At 38.0% G+C, this 24,250-nt stretch overlaps 1 protein-coding gene across 6 annotated transcripts in view; it reads right to left on the bottom strand.

Annotated features, from left to right (window-relative positions):
- The window catches only part of BCAS3 (BCAS3 microtubule associated cell migration factor), a 633,266-nt gene that overhangs the window by 566,095 nt on the left and 42,921 nt on the right, over window positions 1-24,250 (bottom strand). For all 6 annotated transcript variants that reach the window (XM_066262741.1, XM_066262742.1, XM_066262738.1 and 3 more), the window contains exon 6: window positions 8,922-9,003. In XM_066262741.1, the coding sequence (XP_066118838.1) occupies window positions 8,922-9,003 (82 nt within the window). The remainder of the gene's footprint in view (window positions 1-8,921; window positions 9,004-24,250) is intronic.

Consider the following 24,250-nt stretch of genomic DNA (forward strand, 5'->3'; position numbering starts at 1 on the left):
CGGGCTTGTCTGGTTTGAGTAAAGCTCACCAGCTTGGACCCAAGGTCACTGGCTCAAGCAAGGGGTTTACTCAGTCTGCTGAAGGCCCTCGGTCAAGGCACATATGAGAAAGCAATCAATGAACAACTAAGGTGTTGCAACAAAAAACTGATGATTGAAGCTTCTCATCTCTCTCCGTTCTGGTCTGTCTGTCCCTGTCTATCTCTCTCTCTGACTCTCTCTCTGTCCCTGAAAAAAAAAAAATTGAACTAAGGTGTCACAATGAAAAACTGACAATTGATGCTTCCCATCTCTCTCCGTTCCTGTCTGTCTGGTCCCTGTCTATCCCTCTCTCTGACTCTCTCTCTGTCTCTGTAAAAAAAGAAAGAAAGAAAGAAAGAAAGAAAGAAAGAAAGAAAGAAAGAAAGAAAGAAAGAAAGAAAGAAAGATAATAGTAAAAAAAACAAGTACTAGAAAGAAAAAATTTTAATTCAACTTCCAAGGAAAGTCATTGTTTAAAATAAAATATGATAAAATATGCAGATTTTCTTTGCATTAAACTAAGCTATCACAGCCTGACCTGTGGTGGCGCAGTGGAAAAAGCCTCAACCTGAAACCCCAGACTTCCCTGGTCAAGGCACATATAAGAAGCAACTTGTCCCCTCCTTTCTCTCTCTCCTGTCTCTCTTTAAAAATTAATAAGTAAATATTTTTTAAATGTTTAAATAAACTAAGATATTACATAATAAACTGTAAGATTTCACCAATTAACAAGACAAATGGCAAACTACATATTAAGTACATGAGACACATATATGTAATAATTTTTCACTAATAATCTAGTAAAAAACTCAAATCAATAGGGAAAGAGTACAAACAAACACGGTATTAACTGGAATAAATGGGCAAACTATGAAGATTTTTCCACTCTCCTTAGCACTCAAAGACCAAAAATTTACAAATAAAGAGGATTTTCCTCCATTAGATAGGCAAAGACTAAAAAGATTTACAACAGCCAGTAAAGAAAAGAATTGGGAAAAAAGGAATTCTCATGTACAGATGTTAATATAATCTCTGAGAAGCAATTTTACAACATGTATCAAAATTTTACATGTACGTATTCTTTGAGGAAACAATTCCCCTTCTACAAGTTAACCTAAGAAAATAATCCTTTGTATACTTTTAATGTATATCTATAGAAGCATATACCAATAATATAACATGTTATGGGGAAAAGTTAAAAGTAATATAAATATTACATAACTTTTAGCCATGATGAAAGAAATGTGTAAGTTCTGAAATAGAAAGATATTCACAATATGAACAGTTATAAAAAACCTACATAGGGATGCACATACACATCCATGAGTCAATGCATGTTAATATATGTAAAGAATTTAATCAGGCCCTGGACATTCAAGTTAATTTCAAGCAAGTCTGAAAAGTTAAGCTGGCCGGACAGCTCACTTAGAGCATCATTTGGACACACCAAAGTTGCAGGATCCATCCTTGCTCAGGGCACATACAAGAATCTACTGGCACTGCCCAGTTGGTTCAATGGATAGTGTTAACCCAGAGTATGGATGTCCTGGTTCCAATTCCTGGTCAGGGCACACAAGAAAAACGACCATCTGCTTCTCTCCCCTTACTTCCTTCTTCCCCTCCTGCTACCAGTGGCTCAAGTGGTTTGAACGTTGCTCCAGGGGCATTAATTCAAGCATCAGCCCTGGTCAGGGCACATGAGAGAGTGTCTCATCTGTCTCACTATCTCCCCCGCTCTCACTTAAAAAAAAAAAAAAGGGTCCTTCCCGGCTGGCTCAGTGGTAGAGTGTCGGCCTGGTGTGTGGGTGTCCCAGGTTCAATTCCCAGTCTGGGCACACAGAAGAAGTGCTCATCTGTTTCTCCACCCTTCCCCCTCTCCCTTCTCTCTCTCTTCCCATCCCACAGCCATAGCTTAATTGTGAGTGCATTGGCCTCAGGCACTGAGGATGGCTCCATGGAGCCCATACCTCAGGCGCAAAAAATAGTTCAGTTGTAAGCATGGCCCCAGATGGGCAGAACATCAGCCCCAGACAGGGGTTGCTGGGTGGATCCCATTCGGGTATAGGTGGGAGTCTTTCTCTCTCCCCTCCTCTCACTAGGAAAAGAAGAAACAAAGAAAAAAAGAACCAACAAATGTGTGCATAATTAGGTAGAAAAAGAAAGGGGGAAAAATCTGGAAATATATACCCTAAGCCAGAGATTTTCATCCTTTTTCATCTCATATTACACAAATAACAAAAATTCTGTGGCACACCAAAAAAATATATATTTTGCCAATCTAACAACAACAACAACAAAACTGGGTATTTTGACTCATTCACAGCACATGGCTATTGTTGTGTTGACTTTTGTCCTTTTTTTTACTTGACAATCTAAGGGAAAAGAGGTCAGTACCCCTGACTAAATAATCAAATATTGCACATTTTCAAAATCCTTGCAGCACACCAACTGAAAATCGCTGCCCCAAGCTATTACTAATGCTCAGTAGCTGGGGGCAGGAAGAAAAGAAGAAATAACGGTAACCTGGGTTTATCTCTGCTAGCGGAAAATCAACTGAATTTCCCTTTCAACATTTCAGTATTTCCTGAATTTTTATATTGGCTACTTTAGTTAAAATTACATGGTCTTTATTTTTAAAAAATTAAAAACATGGTAAAGTGAAAGTTTCCTCTGATCCCACTCCTTGGAAATTACCATTATTAGCGCAAAGTCTACAACCACATAAAAATTATAACGTGTAAAAAAAAAAATTATAACTTGTATATTACAACATACATAGTGATATATTTCACAGGTGAGGTACTGGGATACTGAAAACTACAATGGCTACTGAGAGTAGTAAATAAGAATTTACTTGAAATTAGGTTCTAGAAACATTCAAAAGATAGCAGTTTTTAATCTAATAAAATAATACCAGATGACCAGGCATAGCTTTTTGGATCACTGTACTAAAAAAATCTAACGCAGGTCTAGGCTCATTAAGAAAGTGACCATGGCCCTGGCCGGTTGGCTCAGCGGTAGAGCGTCGGCCTAGCGTGCAGAGGACCCGGGTTCGATTCCCGGCCAGGGCACACAGGAGAAGCGCCCATTTGCTTCTCCACCCCTCCGCTGCGCTTTCCTCTCTCTCTCTCTCTCTTCCCCTCCCGCAGCCAAGGCTCCATTGGAGCAAAGATGGCCCGGGCGCTGGGGATGGCTCTGTGGCCTCTGCCCCAGGCGCTAGAGTGGCTCTGGTCGCAACATGGCGACGCCCAGGATGGGCAGATTATCGCCCCCTGGTGGGCAGAGCGTCGCCCCTGGTGGGCGTGCCGGGTGGATCCCGGTCGGGCGCATGCGGGAGTCTGTCTGACTGTCTCTCCCCATTTCCAGCTTCAGAAAAAATGAAAAAAAAAAAAAAAAAGAAAGTGACCATGAAGAAGCAGAGAAGTGCAAACTTTGTTGATATAAATAAATGCCCATTTAATACAATAATGCCCTTCTGTGGAATACAAGAACATACAAATCCTTCCATTTTTCACTTTTATTTTTAATTTATTTTTTAGCGAGAGATTGAGAGAGGGACAGATAGGAAAAGAAAGACAGAAAGGGAGAGAGATGAGAAGCATCAGTTCTTTGTTGCAGCACCTTAGTTGTTCATTGGTTGCTTTCTCATATGTGCCTTGATGGGGGGGGGGTTACAACAGACAGAGTGACTCCCTGCTCAAGCCAGTGACCTTGGGTTCAAGCTAGTGACTTTTAGGTCCAACCCAGTAACCATGGGGTCATGTCTATGATCCCATGTTCAAACCAGTGACCCTGCAGTTCTCAAGCTGGTGAGCCTGTGCTCAAGCTGGCGACCTCGGGATTTCAAACCTAGGTCTTCTGTGACCCAGGCCGATGCTCTATCCAGTGCACCACCACCTGGTCAGTCCAGTTTTTCATTTTTACTTAGTGTACAAACTTCCCACAGTAACGCCTTACAGGACAATAACTTGCTTTTCTTCTAGGTCATAATTTTCAAAAGGTTATATCACACTGCAACATTCAATAAATATTCATTATCACCTTGTATTAACCAATACTCTGTGAGGCACTAAAGATATGAAAACAGTCTACAAATCTAGTAAAAGGCAAATGAGCAACTAAAATGTTTTAAAAAGAATAAGAAACAAAATACTAAGTCTTATGTGAGCACATACTACTGACACTGGATAAGGAGCAAGAAGGGTCAGAAGGACACGAGTATTCGGGAAGACAAAACAGCAAATGAAAAGGCCTGAAAAAAAAAGAGGAAGGATCATTAGAGGAAATGAAAGTAGTTGAGCACAAGCATCACAAAGGAGTGCTGTCAGGCAAGGAAGGAGTAGAAAGGGAAAAACGGTTAAGGATGTCTGAAAATCATGATGGAAAAAGACACAGTGAAGAAATGTTCACAAAAGAGCTAAGGAACCTGTTTTGCAGCAGCTCAGCTAAATTAACTTATTAATTCAAATAGTTTATATGTTCCTTCATATTTTCTATACACAAAGACAACTTTACATCTTTATTTGTATTACTTACACCTATTATTTCTATTTCTTGCCTTATTGTAATAACAGGAGCCTGCATTCTTTGGTAAATAGAAGTTGTGATAGAAGCCATCCCAAACTCAGCAGGAAAGTATTTAATATATCACTATTAAGTATGATGTTGGCTTTAGATTTTTTTAGAGATAATCTTCATCATACTGACACTGCTTCTATCCCTAATTTGATGAAAAAAAATTTTTTTAATAATGAATGTCTATTAAATTTTGTCAATGGTTTTCTCCACTTCATAGAGGTTTTCTTCTTCATTCTATTTATATGGTTAATTACATTGATTGATTTTCAAATGTTAACCAATGTTATAGTCTCCAGAATATCTGTTACTTGGTCCTGACATATAATTCCTTTTATCTATCACTGGATTCTATTTGGTAATATTTATATGTAAACTACACCAAGAAAAAAAGAAAAGGGGCCCTGGCCGGTTGGCTCAGCGGTAGAGCGTCAGCCTGGCGTGCGGGGGACCCGGGTTTGATTCCCCGCCAGGGCACACAGGAGAAGCGCCCATTTGCTTCTCCACCCCTCCCCCCTTCCTCTCTTTCTCTCTCTTCCCCTCCCGCAGCCAAGACTCCATTGGAGCAAGGATGGCCCGGGCGCTGGGGATGGCTCCTTGGCCTCTGCCCCAGGCGCTAGAGTGGCTCTGGTCGCGGCAGAGCGACGCCCCAGAGGGGTAGAACATCGCCCCCTGGTGGGCAGAGCGTCGCCCCTGGTGGGCATGCGGGTGGATCCAGTCGGGTGCATGCGGGAGTCTGTCTGGCTGTCTCTCCCTGTTTCCAGCTTCGGAAGGATACAAAAAAAAAAGAAAGAAAGAAAGAAAAGGAAAGAGGGAGAGGGAAAAAGAAGAAAAGAGGGAGAGAATTGTTGGATGTGAAAAGAGGAGCCAAAAAAGAAAAAAGAAAAACGTGACATCAAAATAGAATAGAATAGTAATCCACATTGAGACAATTTCCCCAAAAGAACAGGGAACAAATTACTTTTTAATTAATCATTCTAGGGGTTCTAATAGCCAAGTAATATACATACCAGAAAGAGAGAACAACAACAACAAAACTTGGGAAAAGAAATTATCAAAACACAATTTAAGAAATTTTCTCAAAATTATATATAGTATTTACATTTCCACATTAAAGGGACCCAGGGCAATATATGAATCAAGAGACAAAAATGCTAAGTTTCAGAACACTGCAGGGGGGGACCAACATTACTGGATGCCAGAGAGAAAAACAAGCCATATATAAAGAAAAACATATCATCTGACCAGGCAGTAGCGCAGTGGATAGAGACTGGGATGCAGAGGACCCAGGTTCGAAACCCAGAAGTCGCCGGCTTGAGCGCAGGGTCACTGGCTTGAGTGAAGGATCACAGACATGACCTCATGGTTGCTGGCTTGAAGCCCAAGGTCGCTGGCTTGAAGGCCTACCCTCTTCAAGGCACATATGAGAAAGCAATCAATGAACAACTAAGGCACTGCAACGAAGAATTGATGCTTCTCACCTCTATCCCTTCCTGTCAGTCTGTCCCTCTCTCTGTCTCTGTCAAAAAGAAAAAGGTATCAAAATGGCTTCAGTCTCTTCAACTATAACACTGGATCAATGCCTTCAAAATTCTGAAGTAACATTATTTACAAACAAGTATTTGTTGCCCAGCCCAATTATCAATCATATATGGAAGACCCTGGGCAGTTAGCTCAAGGAATAGAGCATCGTCCCAGTGCACCAAGGCTATAGGTTCAATCCCTGGTCAGGGCGCATATAAGGGCAAGCAGTGAGTATTTTAACCAACTAAGTGGAACAATGAATTTTTTCTTTCTCTCTCTTTCTTTCTCTTCCCCTCTCCCTCTCTCTCTCAAATCAATGGGAGGAAAAAATTTTTTATTGAGAGGAGGGGGGCAGAGACAGACTCCCACAAGCACCCTGACCGGGATCCACCCAGCAAGCCCCCTTTGGAGGGGTGCTCTGCCCATTTGGGGCCTTGCTCTGTTGCTCAGCAACCAAGATACTCTTAGCGCCTGAAGCAGAGGCCACAGAGCCATCCTCAGCGCCCTGGGCCAACTCACTCCAATAGAGCCATGGCTGTGGGAGGAAAAGAGAGAGAGAAAAGCAAGAGGGGGAAGGGTGGAGAAGCAGATGGGTGCTTCTCCTGTGTGCCCTGACTGGGAATTGAACCCAGAACATCCACACACCATGCTGATGCTCTACCATTGAGCCAACTGACCAGGGTCAAAAAAATTTTTAATTGAAAAAGAAACAGAGAAGAGCCTGACAGGTGGTTGCAAAGTGGATAGGGCATCAACCTGGGATACTGAGGTCCCAGGTTCAAAACCCCAAGGTCACCAGCTTGAGTGCAGACTCATCAGCTTGAGTGTTAGGTCACTACTTGAATCCAAGGTCACTAACTTGAGCAAGGGGCCGCTGGCTCAGCTGGAGCACTTATGAGAAGCAATCAATGAATAACTAAAGTGACACAACTACAAGCTGTTGCTTCTCATTTCTTTCCCTTCCTACTTCTCTCTCTCTTGCAAAAAAAGAAGAAGAATATGGAAGAATAAAGACATCTTCAGACAAACAAGATCTACCACACATCCCTTTTCAGGAAACTTATTAAAAAATTATTCCATCAAACTGAGCACGTAAATCAAAATGGGTAAAAGAGGGGAGGGGTGCTTCTTTTTTTCCATTATAAATCTCATGTGTTAAGTTGCCAAAGTTATATTTTGAGGAAAATAAATCTAAAAAATTTAACCAAATACAATAAAAGAGACATGTATAATTTTGGAAAGTCATAACAGAATATTTAGCTATGTGAAATTACATTTTAAATCTAATGTTTTTTTAAAGTAAGCATATTATAGTAAATGGAGGAATCTTTTCTTAATTAGACAAAGTAAAACAAACACGCTCAAATTCTAATGGCAATATTAACTTCTATAGCTTTATATTTGCTCATGAAGTATCTGCTCAAAGTAAAAGTTAAGAAAAGTTGAACATTAATAAATGACATAAACAAAAGACTTACAAATGAAGGGGGAAAATGTGTCCCTGTCAATTACACACAAAGAAACAAAGACATAGCACAGCCCCTTAGTAATCAAGTTCTTGATTCTAACCATCCAAAAAGAAAGCTGACTATTCCAAATAACATTCTAGAAAATAATGTTCTACACTCTTGTCAAAAGATTTCACCAAAACAAAAATGCAACAGAAAATGGAGCACAAGAGTAAGAGTGCAAAGGAGAGAAAGAGACAGAGCTGAAATCTGCATGTGCCATATAGTTCAATAACAAGGAGAAAAATCTCCACGTGACTTCAGGACATTGTCGTCTTACTACATCCACCTTTCCCATTTCAATTAGGCAGATTTAATCACTACATCAATCGCAGCATTATTTACACACCTGCTAAGTGTGTAATGCACATAGTAATTTTAATAAACATCATTCTTACCAATTTAGAAAATTAATTGCTTAAGTAGTATTATACGAAAAATTTCCCTTCTAGATAAACATTAAAAATATAACAGAATTAAAATATTTTAATATCCTCTATTTTAAAAGATTTTAGTTATGCAAATAATATTAATAAGAATTTTAGAGTGCACATGCAAAAACACTGTGTGAACATAGACAAGTTACTGAGAAAATACAGCCTTTAAAAAGCTCAGATCATTCAAGAGTCAGGAATTATTTAGACATCCATCTAGCAGATTTAATTTTAAAATGTACTTGATTTCTAAAAAAATAAAAATAAAACATGATATTTAAATACAACATTAAGAAGTAGTCATTAGTAAAGCAGAGATCCAAGCTCAAAAGACAGAAATTGTACTTTGGACATAGCTGGAAATGCAGACAGCAGACTCATCTATAATCAAGACAATGATGAAAAAACAAGCGCTCCAAGGAAGTAAGTATAACTAAGAAGAGCAAAGACTCAAGAACAACAGAGGCTTGGGGAATACCCAGAGAAGAAAGCTAAACCAGAAACATAACAAAAGCAGCACAGTCAGCAAGGAAGGCACCTGGGAAGAGCGATGCCGTGAAAACCAAGAGAGAAGACGGCTTCAGAAAAGAGCCAGCCAAGTCAGAGGCTATATCAAGATCAAAGAGGATGAAGATAAATCAAAAACACAGCAGAAAGTGAATGGCCATATTGAATTGGTTAAGATTACCTATTTCCATCTCAACTGACAGGACTAAGGGTTTATTTTGGGGGGGAGGAAAAGGGCTATAGACACTTGGAGGAAAACAGACTTTAGTTATCATTCTTGCTGTCTCTAGCCCAAGACCAATAAAAGAGAAACTTTCTGAATGATTTGTTTCTTCTTAAGGGCTAGACTCACCAAACTGTGGAACAGGCAAGATTCTAGCCGCTCGAATTGGGCCATGTCGAACAGAAAAGAGCTCCTGTGCTTCCCCACTGATCTGCATAAGAAGACAGAAAAAGTTTCAGTAAATGAAAACAAATGGTCAGAACATTATTATATGAAAACAAGATCTCCTAAATGTTATAACTTACTGTCTGAAATATAATATACACCATACACATTAAATATATAATATATTATATATATTTTTGTGTGTGTGACAGAGTTACAGAGAGAGGGACAGATAGGAACAGACAGACAGGAAGGGAGAGAAATGAAAAGCATCAATTCTTCTTTGCGGCACCTTAGTTGTTCATTGATTGCTTTCTCATATGTGCCTTGCCGGGTAAGGGGGGTGGGGTGGGGAAGGCTACAGCAGAGCGAATGACCTCTTGCTCAAGCCACAGACCTTAGCCTCAAGCCAGCGACCTTACGCTTCAAGCCAGCAACCTTTGGGTTCAAGCCAGCGACTCTGCACTCAAGTTGGTGCGCCCATACTCAAGCTGAATGAGCCTGCGCTCATGCCAGCAACCTCGGGGTTTCGAACACGGGTCCTCTGCATCCCAGTCTGATGCTCCATCCATTAAGCCACCGCCTGGTCAGGCAGCATTAATATTTTTTTAACTTATTGATTTAGCAAGAGAGGAAGAGAGACAGAGAGAAAGAGAGAGAGAGGAGCATCAGGACATCACTATGCTCCTGTATGTGCCCTGACCGAATGGGCAACCTTGGTGCTTTGGAGGATGCTCTAACCAACCGAGCTATCTGGGCCAGGGCTATCATTAATATTGTTAGAAAATTATAAGAGCATGCACTTGATATGGATAGGAGAATAAATCGTCTGTTCTAGAAGACTATAATTTTTATCTTTAATAAATTACTATAAGTCAGCTCAGTGCCCACATGACTGCATTATTCCATTTTAAAGCAAAGAAACTAAGTTTTTTTAAAATTAGTGTTCAGCTGTCCGTGTAAGAAAAAGATATTCTTGGTTATTTTAAAAAGCAGATCTTAAATGTTGTACTAACTTTCACAAATATGCTGTAAATGAGAAAAAGCAAAATGTGTTGCAAAGAACACTGAAGTGAAATGTTAATGACATAGGTACCAGTCATAGCTTTGCAGTAACTAAATGTTAACCACCTTGAGTAAATCATCTAACCTCTATGACCTATTTTATATTCTTTTTTCTTTCTTAAACATATTTTAATAAAAATTACATATATTCAAGGTATAAAATGGGATGATTTGCCTGACTGGGTGGTGGCACAGTGGACAGAGTGTCGGACTGGGATGCAGAGGACCCAGGTTCGAGACCCCGAGGTCGCCAGCGTCACCAGCTTGAGCGCAGGTTCATGTGGTTTGAGCAAAGCTCACTGGCTTGGACCCAAGGTCGCTGGCTCAAGCAAGGGATTACTCGGTCTGCTGAAGGCCCACGGTCAAGGCACATATGAGAAAGCAATCAATGAACTAAGGTGTCGCAGCGAAAAACTAATGATTGATGCTTCTCATCTCTCTCCGTTCCTGTCTATCTGTCCCTATCTATCCCTCTCTCTGTCTCAATAATAATAATAATAATAATAATAATAATAAAAAACATTAAAATGGGATGATTTGATATACATATACACAGTACAATGATTACCATAGTCATCTCCTCAGAGTTAACTGCATTGTGTGATGAGAACACCTGAATTCTTAGCATTTTTCTAGTATTCAATACAGTTTTGTTTTTGTTTTTTTCAATACAGTTTTATTAGCTATAGTTATTATGCCTGGACATCAGAACTCTGGATTTATTCATACTGCATGACAACTTTGTACCCTTTGGCCAACATCTCCCCACGTCCCCCAGCTCTCCTAAGCCTATTCCTTTGCATTTATAAGCAGAAAAGGTGAAGGTGCTAAAAGACATCAAAGATACTTTTAATTTCCATAGTCTATTAATTAAAAAGAAAATCTATAGCCTTGGCTAGATAGCTTGGTTGGTTAGAGCATTATCCTGAAGCGTAGTTCAATCTTCAATCAGGGGACATACAGAAACAGATTGATGTTCCTGTCTCTGTCTCTGTCTCTCTCTTTCTCTCTCTCTCCTCCTTTCTGTCTCTGCCCTCTTCCTCTTAATAAATGAAAAAATAATTTGAATACATAAGCATCTTTAAACAGCACCATTTTATTATACACATAACAATGCATGAATGTCCATTCATTGAGTCATATCATATTTATTCCTTAGATACAAAGAATGCAGTAATCTATTATTCTAAAGGGAAAAGGAATATGCTAATATGTGTCAAGTATAAAAAAATAACTGTTTTTCAAAGTTAGTGGTTCAAGAGAAAGTTTGCTGCTAAATTAAATACTGAACAGATTAACTTTGAATGAATTAAGAAAGCTTTCCAGATACTTTTAGTAATATAGTTCCCAGTGCATTTTCCTAACTGCCAAGAGTTTGATGGCTATGTAATATCAGAAAGAAAAAAAATGGCAAACATTATACAACTAGTTCTAAATACCCAAGAACTTATAACAGACATAATAATAATAGACATTGAATAGAGGAAACATGCTGATGGTATTTTCTTTTAAATAGGCCTGCCAGACAAGCAGTTTAAAATATCAAGTGTATACATTATAAATAAAAGGCTTATAAATCTTCCAATATTAAACTATAAATCTGTAGAGCTGCCTTTTAAATTAACTACTTTTTTAGATCTTCATCTTCTCCTCTATCAGAATTTAAGTGCTGCAACCTATAAATATCTTTGTTTCTTATAAATGCTAAATTATGGTAATACCTAAAGAGCCATCATATTCATTTTCCTTATAAAAATTATTACAACATTTTTATTGACCATAATGGCAAATCCCTCTAATAGTACCTGGGATGCAAATATGAGGAATGCTTGGCTCTTTGGACTAACTGTGCAACAATAGCACCACCTATCACCAATTAAACACACAGAGGCTATAAACTTGGCATTGCAAACTATAAGAATTTCCCTCTCTACAAATTATTTTGCGACCATTAATTTTGTAAATGAAAACCATGGCCAATATATGCTGCAGCCCTTAATCTATATTTTATTATACAGAATAAAATTTAAAATTTAGGAAAAGCCTTCAAAAGTTATTTTACTCAACCTCTCACCCAAAGCAAATTCACATTCTCTGAAATCTAAAAATCACCATCTCTTTGATTTTAAGCACACTTTCACTGAAAGTTATATCACTAATGCAATCCAATTATACTATAGATGCATTATTGGTTCTCTCCATCAAAGTGCCAAGTCATTTATTTTTTGAAAATAAATTGCCTGTTGGGCAATGAATAATTTCCTTCTTCAATACACATACTATTTCTATTACCAAGGAAATAAAAAATAGAATTTGCATTGAAATTATAATTAGAGTAATGAAAAACACTTCTCACTATCACAAATAAGAATTATACCTATAACAAATCATAGTATCCTATACTATTATTTCCATATGCCACAGGTCTATCATTTAACTTTTGGTTCTATCAAATAAAGCCCTAAAGATTAAAAAATTTTACTAAGCTGCTCTACTAAATTACATTAAATAATAAAGAGTAAAACAAACCTGTCTTGGCATACTCACAATATAATAAACGTTTGTTATCACTGAATTAATACACAGAGCTTATTTTGATATAGAAAAACATTTTTAAATCTGAACACACAATGCTTTTCAGAGTAATCTTTTGTTTGATTTTTTTTTTTTTGTATTTTTCTGAAGCTGGAAACGGGGAGAGACAGACAGACTCCCGCATGCGCCCGACAGGGATCCCCCCGGCACGCCCACCAGGGGCTACGCTCTGCCCACCAGGGGGCAATGCTCTGCCCCTCCGGGGCGTCGCTCTGTTGCAACCAGAGCCACTCTAGCGCCTGGGGCAGAGGCCAAGGAGCCATCCCCAGCGCCTGGGCCATCTTTGCTCCAATGGAGTCTTGGCTGCGGGAGGGGAAAAGAGAGAAAGAGAGGAAGGAAAGGGGGATGGGTGGAGAAGCAAATGGGCGCTTCTCCTGTGTGCCCTGGCCGGGAATCGAACCTGGGACTTCTGCACGCCAGGCCGACGCTCTACCACTGAGCCAACCGTCCAGGGCCTTTTTTGTTTGATTTTTAGAGAGAGTAGAAGAGAAAGAGAGAGGGGAGAAGTAGGAGCATCAACTCATAGTAGTTGCTTCCTGTATGTGCCTTGACCGGGCAGGCCCAGGGTTCGAACTGGCAGCCTCATCATTCCAGGCTGATGCTTTATACACTGCGCCACCACAGGTCAGGCAGTAATTGCTTTCTAAGCAAACCTAAATGCCAGCTTCTACTCTGAATCCTTCTTTAAATGTATAAAAAGAGGTAGGGAAAAAAAATACATTAGGATTGATCTAAACTACCTACCTCTAAGTTAAGGTCCAAGAAGCTTTGCTTAATTATACCATAAGGTAAGGAAGAGGGGAGGAAACATTTCTGTCACCATTTATAAATATTTGTGAACATGTTAAAATCAAGATTGTTACAATCATAATTTCTTAAGTGTCCTAAGTGAGTCAAAAACGTGAAGCTTCCCAGAGGCGAGAAATCTCTAACATGTGTAAATTCTATATTGAACTACTATTTCAGAACAGAGATAGTGCTACAAAAATGTATGCAGAAAGGACACAGAGAGGATGGATATGTCCTTATAGGCTTTGCTTTAGCTGCCGTTTTCAATTGCCTCTAATATTTTATACTGTATGTTCACTGGTAATTTTGCTCACAAATAAATAAGTGTCAAAACTGATTACATTTATTAAAGGCTTTCAAAGTGATTTTTAGGTTTCTTAAGAAGAGTTTATTGAAAATGGCAAAGAATCTCCGAGATGAGGATATCATAGATCTTGAATAGAATTACCGGGAGCTGTAAATTCAACAACAATAATAAATCCAAGGACAGAACTATAAGGAAGCAGTACCAAGCAATGTCCCACCTTCCTGGCAACTACAGTTACTTGAGGAGAGGAGGAAACCTCTCCAATAGCTCAGCTCTTCATGGGTCTCTGCCTTTGTTCTTACCAGCATTTTAATTTCTGATGACAGACTTTTGTTGTTTGGAGCATAAACCGGACGTACCAGTTTGGAGGCACAATAAGGAGAACAAAGAATGATTTGTTCACACTGTAGGAAAAAAATTCTTTTCCAACCATAGAAAATAGCTTTCGCATGGTGAAAATATGCAAATTACATACCAAACCAAAAAAGACAGGGAGAAAATACAAGTTTAGAATCTCACAACTCAGTCTAAGGCAAAAGGAAATTATAACAGCCGAGACAATAATACATCCAGAGAAAAGGCTATAAAAGTTGTGGGAGAGCTGTATAAGTGCTTTCAGAAAATTCTAGAAGCAAATGAAGGTCATCTAGCCCTCAGAACCAAACTTCTTTCTGAAACCCTGATAACTATTCAGATATATCTGACTACAAAATAGAAAATTAAATCAAATACCTAGGACAATATTAATGATGCTTTACAATGACATAGAATATAAGAGCATATATTTACACCCCCAACTACCCTTTTAGACACTGGTCAAATGGAGAATTGTGGTCTGCAATTGATTCTTTTTAGCAAACTTAATTGAGAAAGACAACCAAGAAATAATACATCAATCATATGTATATGTACAACTTAATAAATTTTCAAAGTTAATACACCTCTGTTACCAGCACAGACATCAAGAAACAGAACATTACAGATATTCATAAGATCCCTCCACACCCCTTCCCAGTCACAAATCTATCTCAGGAATAACTGTAACCACTACCAAGATACGTAAGTTTTACTTGAAGTTTATTTAAATGAAATCACATTGTATATAATGGTGCCCCCTTATCTGCGGGGATACATTCCAACACTTTGGTGGATGCCTAAAACCATAAATAGTACTAAACCCTGCATATAGACTACGTTCTTTCCTGTAATGCATACCTATGATAAAGTTTAATATAGAAATTAAGCACAGTAAGAGATGAATAACAGTAATAATAAAATAGAGCAACTATAACAATATATTGTCATAAAAACTATGTGCCTATTTCTGTTTTTCAGATTATCCTTTGAACCAACTGTAACAGCTTGCCAAATACCTCATTAATTAATGAGTTAAATAAAATTTATGACATGTGTCCATTTTATAGTTGTGTCATGATTTTGCCATTTTTTAAATAAGGTCATACATAAAGGATACTACTATATTCTTGCACATGTTATTTGGTGAATACATTTCTTTTGGGTATATACTAGAGGTGTTGCTTCTATATTAGAAATATGTGAATACTTTGTAGATTTTAATAAAATAGCTTTCTACAGAGATTTTACCAGCTGACACTTCCACCAGCAATGTTAAGAGTTAGTTCTGCCTGCCCTATGCCTGTCCAACAGTGAGTGCCAAACATTCTGGGGGGTGTCCAGCAGGATTCATACTGTGGTTTTACTTTGCATTTTCTTCATGACTGTGGAGGCTGACTTTATATGCTTACTGGAATTTAGTTATACTATTTCATGAATGACTATAAAAGTCTCTTGCCCAATACAGTTGCCTGATTCTGAAAAAATATGGATTTAAATTTATTATGCACAGTGAACAAAATTTATAAATCAGTCTGGAAAAGCAATGCTGACTCAAACTAAATATATAAACAGTCTCCATTTGGGAAAATGATGTAAGACATTTATCCTAAAGGACTCTTGATTTCCAGAGGTAAGTATGATAATACAGAATATGAATGAGAATCAAGAACTCATTTCAGCAACTCTGGAAAAAAGTAGAGCTTTTTGTACCTAATCAAATTTCTATTTTAATTCCAAATCCAGTCATGAGCAATCTTTCTACCCAATAAAGGTACAAATAGTTGGTTATACCAAATAGTTTGGTTATACCAAATGGTATAATAGTTTGGTTATACCAAAATACTATCCCTTGAAGTAAAAAAAAAATACTGATTTTTTTTGTAAATTCATACAAACATACAAAGCAATTTCAGTCACTGATAAAAAGAGGAAACATACAAAAATCACTCCTTCCCCTGTAACTCTAGCAGTGCAAACACAAAACATGATTAGTAGTTGTTTGTTGTTGTTGTTTAGCGAGAGACAGAAAAAGGAACAGACTGGGACAGACAGGAAGGAAGAGAGATGAGAAGCATCAATTCTTTGTTGTGGCACCTTAGTTGTTCATTGATTGCTTTCTCATATGTACCTTGACAGGGGCAGGGCACTCCAGTAGAGTCAGTGACTCCTTGTTCAAGCCAGTAACCTTGGGCTTCAAGTCAGAGATCTTTGGACTCAAGGCAGTAAACCCGTGTTCAAGCTGGTTAGCCCACTCTCAAACTGGCAACCTTGGGGTTTCGAACCTGGGTCCTCTGTGCCCCAGGCTGAATCTCTATCCACTACACTACTGCCCGGTCAGGTGATTAGTAGTTCTTTTTCTTGATACTTTAACAAAAATGTTTTTAAAAGTTACTATATTTCAAAATGGCTACATCATATGTAGGAATCACTTCTATGCTAAAAATATGAACTACAAGACCAAAGCCACCAGAATGAAAGAGAATAGAAAAAGAATTCCTCTTGTGTACCTCAAACACATCCTGACTTTTAGTCAAAAATATCTTTCATGTCAGAGTTCTCTGGACAAGTAATAGCTCTGGTTCCATCTCGGAAATCTAAGCAAGTAAAAGCAATCAACAGGTTGGGACCCTGGTAGTTTTAATTATTTTTTCCCAAAAAATAATGGCCTGCGGCAACAATACCAAATATGTACAATATGCCAGATGATCAGTTACAAATATCACATAGCAACAACATCAATGATTCTAACAGTTTATAAATTGGACTTGTGTTTATTAACTATACAAATTTGCTAAATCTGAGTTTGGCTTTTAAAATAAGGGTGATGACATATCTCTCTAACAAAGCAATTGTGTTAAACTGTGTATTTAAAATACATAACACATAGTTGGCACTCAAAAGATAGTTAAATAAAGAAGATGCGTGTTGAATGAATGAACTAATAAATAAATGACTGAGTCTATATTGGCTTCGTTTATTCAATCTTAATGGTATGTAATATAATATGCCACTGCCCCACTGTTCTTAAGACATGTTAATATTTCATATCTGGAACTTTGTTATAAAACAGTATCATAAAACATTCCTTCGTACAACTTATTTTTGAACTCTACTACGGAGATGTTAAGCTGCACCTCACCTACACAGCAGTTTCTATCACACTAATCTTCACACTCCTGCTCAAGATCAAGGCAGTCTCTCCCCCTCTGACAAATATCCCACCACTCCTTCCAACCTTTATGTGTTCATGTAACATTTTCACCTGCAACAGGTTTTCATACTAACTGATATAAAACAGCCCATCTAAATAAACAAATTGCAGAGTTATCAATCTTTTCTAATTGTTTCACATGTACTATCCATACAAAACAACTGAAAAGGCGTTCCTTAAAGAGATCGTTTGTTTTAAAGTTTAAAGTAGCACCAAATAAAATTTTTTCATTAAGGAAAAAAAATGTCAACTATGGACTTTAGTTAATAATGTGTCAGTACTGATTCAATTTTACAAATGTACGTCACTAGTATAAGATGTTAATAGGGCAAAATGGAGGATATAGGGTTCATGGAAATTCTCTGTACTTTCCTCTCAATTTTTATGTAAAACTAAAACTGTTCAAACAAATAATTATATACAGGTGATGACAAAAGTATTGGTTTATAGTTGTGAGTATGCAAAACAGTTTATTCTTGTACAATTACTTATTATTGTATCATTTTCCTTAAAAACCTATTTATGCCCACCATGTACATAAATTTTAATATTCCCTGGTCCCCCACCCCCCAAAATAAGGGATAAAATGTAAAAATACATAAAAATGGGGAAAATGAAAAGATAATAAAGTCTTATACTAAGGAAGTCAGTTCCTAAAACAACAAAAGGACCTCACTTAGCCTAATTTGAATATTCAAATATACAGTTATCACTTTGCTGTTTACAATACTAATGAATCATATAGACAACACAGCTGAATTGATGAAGTTCCTTAAAAAGGTTTTTTCATTACTCTGTTTTAACTTAAAAAGTCACAAGATTATTATTTTTTTAATTAGGGAGAAAAAGTAAAAATAAAAAGAAATAAGGGAACGGGTGGGACAAATCATCTTATACTAAGGTATTTAGTTATTAAGCAACAGAAGGACCTCAACTAGCTACATGAGTGGGTACTACTACAAAGCAATCTCTAGTAAGAGCTGATAGGATATCCTATGAGCCAATTCAGTGATACATTTTCTTTTTAGACATAAGTAAACAAAGAAAAATAGTTCCAAAAAATGACCAGACCAAAGAGGCATCAAAATCTCCTATTAATACACTGTATTCAAAACAGTTTTTAAACTCAGGCCTTTTTTTTCTCTAATAAGACTCACTGGCCAGGGGATTATTTTCCATATTACAGCTCTGCTACCACAATTTCAAAATCCTAAGATAGCACAGTTTGAAGAAAGTATTACTAACAGTATAAAGTAATTCTTCTAAAAGCTCCTAAACTTAGGAGAAAGAAGGGGACAAGTTTTTTGTTCTAGTTTTGCCTACCTAACCACAAATGAGTCAGTTAATGCTAGAGTGTCAGTATCTCCATAACTTACTCTGTGTGCCATCAAGAGGAAAAAAAAAAACCCCACAAAACCCACTTAAAACACATATTTGTCAGGACTAACAACTTATAGAACAGATATTTGCTAACCACATAAAGCAAGTCTCTATTTTGGTCTTGACACTAAATTCAAAATACAAAACCTGAGGCAACAAGGGCCTTTCAAGAACAATATGAAAAGCACAGAACGCAAATAATGAATGGAACTTGTAATCACAGTTTCATACTCCCAAATTTTTGCGCACAGAGAGAAGAATATTTTAAGTCGACTTTAACCTTTCCCCTTTGGCCTGATTTTTGAAAGGAAGATCAAAGAAAAACAGTTTAAACTCACACAGTCCTCCAGTTATGCAACACAGATTTAGACATTACACTTCAAAACACCAGCCATTACTTCAGCACCACCAATCCAAATACCATTCCGAGCTTTGAAGCAGCCCTAATGGTATCTTCCATTTGCAAGTAACACTTCTGTAGTCAAAAGATCTTACTCAGAGTAGATGTTAATGTAAAACCACTCAGACTACACAGACACACATGCCTGGAGGCAGACTGGAAGGTGTTCAGAAGTCAATGTAACACCATTACAGAGAGTGTCAGCCTAGCAGCTGTCATAAACACTTCATAATCACTCAGAAACACAAACTGGATTCCCTTTAAGTCGTTATTTTATTTTGTGCCGAATGTGTCTGGTTGAAAAGAGAAAGAAAGACAACAGTGCTGCAGATAAGCCAATGTTGGCTTAAACCCTTTTTCCACTTTTAAAAGACCGAGTCTGTCATATTTTATTGGGATTGTAAACCCATTCTAATATGATCCCATTGACTGAAGACAGCTTTGCTATGGACATCTAACCAAAGAGAAACTTATTACATTAAATGAAAACCTAAGGTTTTTCTTCTGTAAAATAGATATAATATACATACTAACTTGTAAGACCCTGGCCAGTTGGCTCAGCGGTAGAGCGTCGGCCTGGCGTGTGCGAGTCCCAGGTTTGATTCCCGACCAGGGCACAAAGGAGAAGTGTCCATCTGCTTCTCCACCCCTCCCCCTCTCTTTCCTCTCTGTCTCTCTCTTCCCCTCCTGCAGCCAAGGCTCCATTGGAGCAAAGTCGGTCAAAATGAGAATGACTCCATGGCCTCTGCCTCAGGTGCTAGAATGGCTCTGATTGCAATGAAGGAACAGCCCAGATGGGCAGAGCATCACCCCCTGGTGGGCTAGCGGGGTGGATCCCAGTTGGGCGCATGCAGGAGTCTGTCTCTCTGCCTCCCTGCTTCTCATTTCAGAAAAATACAAAAAAAAAAAAAAAAAAGACTGACAAGTTAATAAAAATGACTAACAACACCACTTGGAGCAGGAAATAGAGCAACTAGCACTCTGTGATATGACAGATAGAAGCATATAATGCCAGAAGTATATAATGCTACAATCTTTGGAAAACTCCAGGCAATTTCCTTTTTTTTTTTTTTTTTTTTTTTTTTTACAGGGACAGAGAGAGTCAAAGAGAGGGATAGATAGAGACAGACAGACAGGAACGGAGAGAGATGAGAAACATCAATCATTAGTTTTTCATTATGACACCTTAGTTGTTCATTGATTGCTTTCTCATATGTGGCTTGACCGCGGGCCTTCAGCAGACCGAGTAACCCCTTGCTCGAGCCAGCGACCTTGGGTCCAAGCTGGTGAGCTTTGCTCAAACCAGATGAGCCCGCGCTCAAGCTGGCAACCTCAGGGTCTCGAACCTGGGTCCTCTGCATTTCATTTCAATGCTCTATCCACTGTGCCACCACCTGGTCAGGCTAGGTAATTTCTAATATATGCCTAACCTACAACCCAGCAATTCTACTCCTAGGTACTTACTCAAAATTACAATGTATATAGCTATTCTTATGTTTGTGGAAGCTTCATTCACTGTAGCCAAAAGCCAGAAACACAATATTCATTAAAAGAATAGCTGGTGATATAGTCAATCACTAAAATAAAACATAGTAATAAAAACAAAAATAAAAAATACAAACTACTGCAACATGCAACAACATAGATAAATCTAAAATATACAGTGAACAAAAAAGACATACAAAAAAATATACTGTGAATCTCTATTTATATAAAGTTCAATTTAGGCAAAACTAATCTATGGTCAGAATAGTGATTACCTTACCTAAAATTACCAGGATTACTGACTGGGGAACTTTCTGAGCGAGAAAAAATTTCACTTATTTATATATATGTATACCTATGCATATATACTTATATAAACATACATACACACACAGTGTTATCAAACTATAGTCTTTATATTGGTATATTTTATGGTATTTTATACTTTTTTTTAAATTTAATTTTATTTATTCATTTTTTAGAGAGGGAGGGAGAGAGAGAGAGAGAGAGAGAGGAGAGAGAGAGACAGAGGGGAGGAGCTGGAAGCATCAACTCCCATATGTGCCTTGACTAGGCAAGCCCAGGGTTTTGAACCGGTGACCTCAGCATTTCCAGGTCAACGCTTTATCCACTGTGCCACTACAGATCAGGCTATACTTTTTTTTTTTACAGAGACAGAGAGAGAGAGTCAGAGAGAGGGATAGACAAGGACAGACAGACAGGAATGGAGAGAGATGAGAAGCATCAATCATCAGTTTTTCGTTGTGACACCTTAGTTGTTCACTGATTGCTTTCTCATATGTGCCTTGACCGTGGGGCTACAGCAGACCGATGCTCTACCCACTGCGCCACTGCCCGGTCAGGCTGTATTTTATAAATTATTTTAAAAGGTATCTATCATAAATAAACTGTAATATATCACAGAATGGAATATTATTCAGCACTGAAAAAAATAAGCTACCAAGCCAGGAAAAGACATGGGAAAAACTTAAATGCATGTTACTAGTGAAAGCAGTCAATCTGAAATGGCTACACTGTGTGATCTCAAGTACATTTTTGACATGCTGGAAAGACAGAACTATACAGAACAGTAAAAAGATCGGTGGCTGCCAGGGTGTGTGGGGAGGGGGTACAAATGACTTTCAGAGCAGTGACTAGTCAGAGTACAGAGGATATTCAGGGCAGTGAGACTATTCTTTATGAAACTATAATGGTGGATATATGTCATTACACATTTGTCAAAATGTACAGAAAGTACGACACCAAAAGTGAACCCTAAAGTAAACTATGGACTTTGAGTGATAATGTGTCAGTGCAGGTTCATCAATTATATCAAACATACCACTTTGATGTGGAATGCTGACAGTGGGGAGGCTATATGTTTGTGGAGGCAGGAGATTTATGGGAATTCTCTGTACTTTTTACTCAATTATGCTATGAATCTAAAGCTGCTCTAAAAAATAAATTCTATTTTTTTAAAATGATATCCAAAATTGAACTAAGTTAAAAATAAGCTTTAGCTTGACCAGGTAGTAGCACAGTAAACAGAGCGTTCACCTGGGATGCTAAGGACACAGGTTTGAAACCCCGAGGTTGCCGGCTTGAGCAAGGACTCATAGACATGACCCCATGGTTGCTGGCTTTAGCCCAAAGGTCGCTGGCTTGAAGCCCAAGGTCGATGACTTAAGCAAGGCGTCACTCACTCTGCTAGAGCCCCCTGTCAAGGCACATATGAGAAAGCAATCAATGAACAACTAGGGAGCTGCGACAAAGAACAGATGCTTCTCATCTCTCTCCCTTCCTGTCTGTCTGTCCCTATCTGTTCCCTTCTGTTTCTGTTTCCCTCTCTTTCTCTCGCAAAAAAAAAAAATAATAAGCTTTAATTTTTTCATCTGTAAAATGGAAATACTGCTAACAATAAATAAGCAATGTGCCTAAAATAAGGTGTGGTACAGTATATTATGATTCTTCAAAGTATAGATACTATTGTTTATATTAATATTATAAAACTTGACAAGGCAGCACAAACCTCAAAACTTCCTCAGGCATCCCCTCACTCCTCAGGGCTTTTAAAACCTGAATTGGGTGGCTCAGTGGATAGAGTGTCATCCCAGGGTGCTGAGAAGCAATCAATGAGTGAACAACTAAGTAGAACTAAGTGGAATGAACTGATGCTTCTCTCTCTCTTTCTCTCTCGCTCTCTTTCCATTTCTCTCTCTGTCGCGAAATCAATGAAAAAAAAGTTTTTAAGACATTAAGAAAGTAAAAATATAGGAATACCTACAAAGAAGCTTATTAGGACAAATGATGAAAACAGAAAATGGACTGTGGGTTACACAATAGTATTATATCCAATTTAAATGTCCCGATTTTGATGATAATGTTATGGTTGTAATAAGATGACATGCATTTCTTAGGAAATTATACTGAATTATTTATGGAAAAGGGGTTGTGATTTCTCCAACTTTTAAATAGTTCAGAAAAAAACCTGCACAAATGAAAAAACTGATAGAATGATAAAGCAAATGAGGCAAAATCTCCGTAATTAATAAATCTGGCTAATGGGTAACAGGAGTTTTTTGTACTAATAAAATTTCCAGGAAGTTTGGAAATATTACAATATAAAAACCCCACCATGAGATATAAACACATACCCATCAAAATGATTAAAATTTAAGACCAATAACACCAAAAGACTGAGAACGTGGAGCAAATAAAACTTGCTTACATTGCTGGTGGACATGCATACCACTTAACCACTATGCAAAACTGTTTGGCAAGTTAAACATACACCATACTGCAGGCATCCCTAAACTGCGGCCCCCTGAGGCCATTTATCCGCCCCACTCACCCACCCCTGCACTTCCGGAAGGGGCACCTCTTTCATTGGTGGTCAGTGAGAGGAGCACTGTATGTGGCGGCCTCCATCGGTCTGAGGGACATTGAACTGGCTTCCTGTGTAAAAAGTTTGGGGACCCCTCGCATACTGGAACACAGCTAATCCACTCCTCGGTCTATCTCCAAGAGAAATGGTTGTCTACATCCACCAAAAAATATGATATATAAGAATGTTTACCACAACTTGACTCGTAATACTCAAAAACTGGAAACAATAAAATTTTCCTATTAGTTGTATAATGGTTTTTTAAAATGTGTTGTAGTCATGATAAAAAAAATACTACAAAGCAAAAATAAGAATGAATGATGGCTACACACAATAATATGAAATAATCCACAGTCATACTATTAAGAGAAAGAAGCCAGGCACAAGAGTACAGACTGTATTATCTACAACCGTATTTCTCTATGAAGTTCAAAAACAGAAAAAACTACTCTCTGCCAACAAGTCAAAATAGTGATTACTTGGAGGTACAGGAGGACAGTATTGACAAAAAAATGGCATGAGGGTCTCTTCTGGGTTGCTGGAAATGTTCTATATCTTACAGTAATGTATAGAAGGTTATAAACATTTATACAAACTCAATCTGTATGCTTAAGATCTGTAAACTTTACTGTTCTCAATATGTTCAATAAATTTCATAACAAAAGAAATAATTGCTGCTTGACCTGCATAAAGTATCACCCTGGAATGCTGAGGTTGCTGGTTTGAAACCCTGGGCTTGCCTGGTCAAGGCGCATATGGGAGCTGATGCTTCCTGCTCCTCCCCCGTTCTCTCTCTCTTCTCTTCTTTCTTTCTCTCTCT

The sequence above is a fragment of the Saccopteryx bilineata genome, chromosome 2, assembly GCF_036850765.1.
Source record: "Saccopteryx bilineata isolate mSacBil1 chromosome 2, mSacBil1_pri_phased_curated, whole genome shotgun sequence".
In the NCBI taxonomy this organism is placed as follows: Eukaryota; Metazoa; Chordata; class Mammalia; order Chiroptera; family Emballonuridae; genus Saccopteryx; species Saccopteryx bilineata.